This window comes from Azolla caroliniana, unplaced genomic scaffold (genome assembly GCF_043228905.1).
Source record: "Azolla caroliniana isolate FFs.n. ecotype wild unplaced genomic scaffold, voAzoCaro1.0.p SCAF_12, whole genome shotgun sequence".
NCBI lineage: Eukaryota > Viridiplantae > Streptophyta > Polypodiopsida > Salviniales > Salviniaceae > Azolla > Azolla caroliniana.
The window spans coordinates 19,203,970-19,205,897 of NW_028230447.1; the positions used below are offsets into that span (position 1 = coordinate 19,203,970).

Sequence of the window (1,928 nt, forward strand, 5' to 3'; positions counted from 1 at the left end):
CTTCATTCCTTTGAAAAGAAGAAGAAGAAGAAGATCCAGAAGAAGAAGAACAGAGCACCTCAAGGAACAGAGCACAACACAATAGAAGGAAAGAAGACTGACACAGAAACAGAGCAAACCCTAGGAACAAAGAAAAGAGAGAGAGAGAGAGAGAGAGAGAGAGAGAGAGAGAGAGAAAACGATGGAGGAGGAGGAGGAGAAGAATGAATAAGAATAAGATGGGGCCAAATTTCACTATACAATCCATGGAATAATGCTTCTTCTTCATCACCATCACCATCACCATCACCATCACCATCACCATCACCATCACCATCTTCTTGTTTTTCTTCATCTGAAGGACCCGCCCACATATGGCTTCTTCCTCGCCTCTGCTCTACGGATTGAAGAGCTTCGGGGCTCGGCTCCTGGGAAAGACGAGCGCCGCGGTGGCAAGGCGAGGCGAAGGTGTCCACCTCCATATCCACATCTCCACCGCCTTGGTTCAGATGCTCTATGCTGGTTTCCAAGTGTTGGCGAGCGCAGCCCTCTCGGTCGGGGTTAGTCGATATGTATTCCCTGTCTATCGGAATGTCATTGCGTCCCTCTTCCTCGCCCCCTTTGCCTTCTTCCTTGAAAGGTGAGTTCTCTGATCGGAAAACCCTTCTTCACAAAAAGCATTCAATTTCATCCTATCCCATCCCATCCCTTACTGTACTCTGGTTGTACCTTCTTATTTGATTTCATCTCTCTCTCTCTCTCTCTAGATACCATAGACATGGATATGGATTCTTAATGTTACCATTTCTTGTTCATTTCCTTCTTACCAATTATTTTGATTAAGTTTGATACATTTTGGCGCTTTATTATGCTCTCAAATGTGTCCAGAACAAAGAATCATCTCTCTCTCTCTCTATATATATATATTAACTAGGGTTTAGAGAGCGCCTGGTATAGTAATTAGGGTTTAAGGAGAGAGATGCTCTTGTTATAATAACAAGGATTTAGAGAGACAGATTACTTTGTAATGTCCACGGGGAAATGGATTACGATCAATGGGATGGGATTGAGCCCATGGCCAGAAATGTTATTTCTGTATATATATATATATTAACTTGGGTTTATATTGAGAGATGCTATTACCATAGTTAATGGGGTTTCTCTCATGTGCATCTAGTAATTGCTGATCTCAAATGGAAACATAACAATATATTCATACATGTTACCAACAAGCATATGCTGAAACTGAGGTTTCTTCTACTTGTAATGCCAGGCAACATAGAAGACCTCTCACCCTCATCAAGCTATCCCAATTCATGCTATGTGGTTTTATTGGGTAAGTGTTGTTATTGCCGATTGTTCATTCTCATGGTGTCTCTATATGTAAGAAAAAGAAGATATTAGAGAGAACATGTGATCAATCTTTTTTTACATTATCACTCTTATTGTTCTTAATTACTAGTTGCATATGCTTTGTGGAAAGAAAGAATGGAAGGAAAGGAAACAAAGAGAGAGAGAGAGAGAAGAGAGAGAGAGAGAGAGAGAGAGAGAGAGAGAGAGAGAGAGAGAGAGAGAGAGAGAGTGTGTGTGTGTGTGAGCTCATGTTTTCTATGTTGATATACTAAATCTGGACCACAATCTTCAAAATCTAGATTGTCTCTTTTCTAATCTGTCGGGCCTGCACACACTATACAGAGTGTGCGTCAATCAGACCCTTTTTCTCGCGGTTTGTATTATACTTCTGCAACATGTGCTTCGGCGGTTTCAAAACCTTGTTCCCGTGTTCACGTTTGGTATTTCGGCATGCCTGGGGTAAAAACTTAAAAAGACCTCTAATCTATTCTCTGTTGCAAATAACATTAAGAGGAGCTTTCCATTTGAATGCTTCTTTGTTTTTTTTGCATTTTGTTCTAGAATCGAGAAAATACGAATAATGAGGAGGGAGGGTC

The 1,928-nt window shown here is 40.9% G+C and overlaps 1 protein-coding gene across 1 annotated transcript in view; it reads left to right on the forward strand.

Moving 5' to 3' along the window:
• Window positions 1–220: 220 nt before the first annotated feature.
• LOC147857381 (protein WALLS ARE THIN 1-like) overlaps window positions 221–1,928 on the forward strand; it is a 3,211-nt gene continuing 1,503 nt past the window's right edge. The window contains exons 1-4 of the mRNA XM_087328160.1: window positions 221–619; window positions 1,253–1,315; window positions 1,675–1,791; window positions 1,894–1,925. Of these exons, the coding sequence (XP_087184286.1) occupies window positions 354–619; window positions 1,253–1,315; window positions 1,675–1,791; window positions 1,894–1,925 (478 nt within the window). The 5' untranslated portion in view covers window positions 221–353. The remainder of the gene's footprint in view (window positions 620–1,252; window positions 1,316–1,674; window positions 1,792–1,893; window positions 1,926–1,928) is intronic.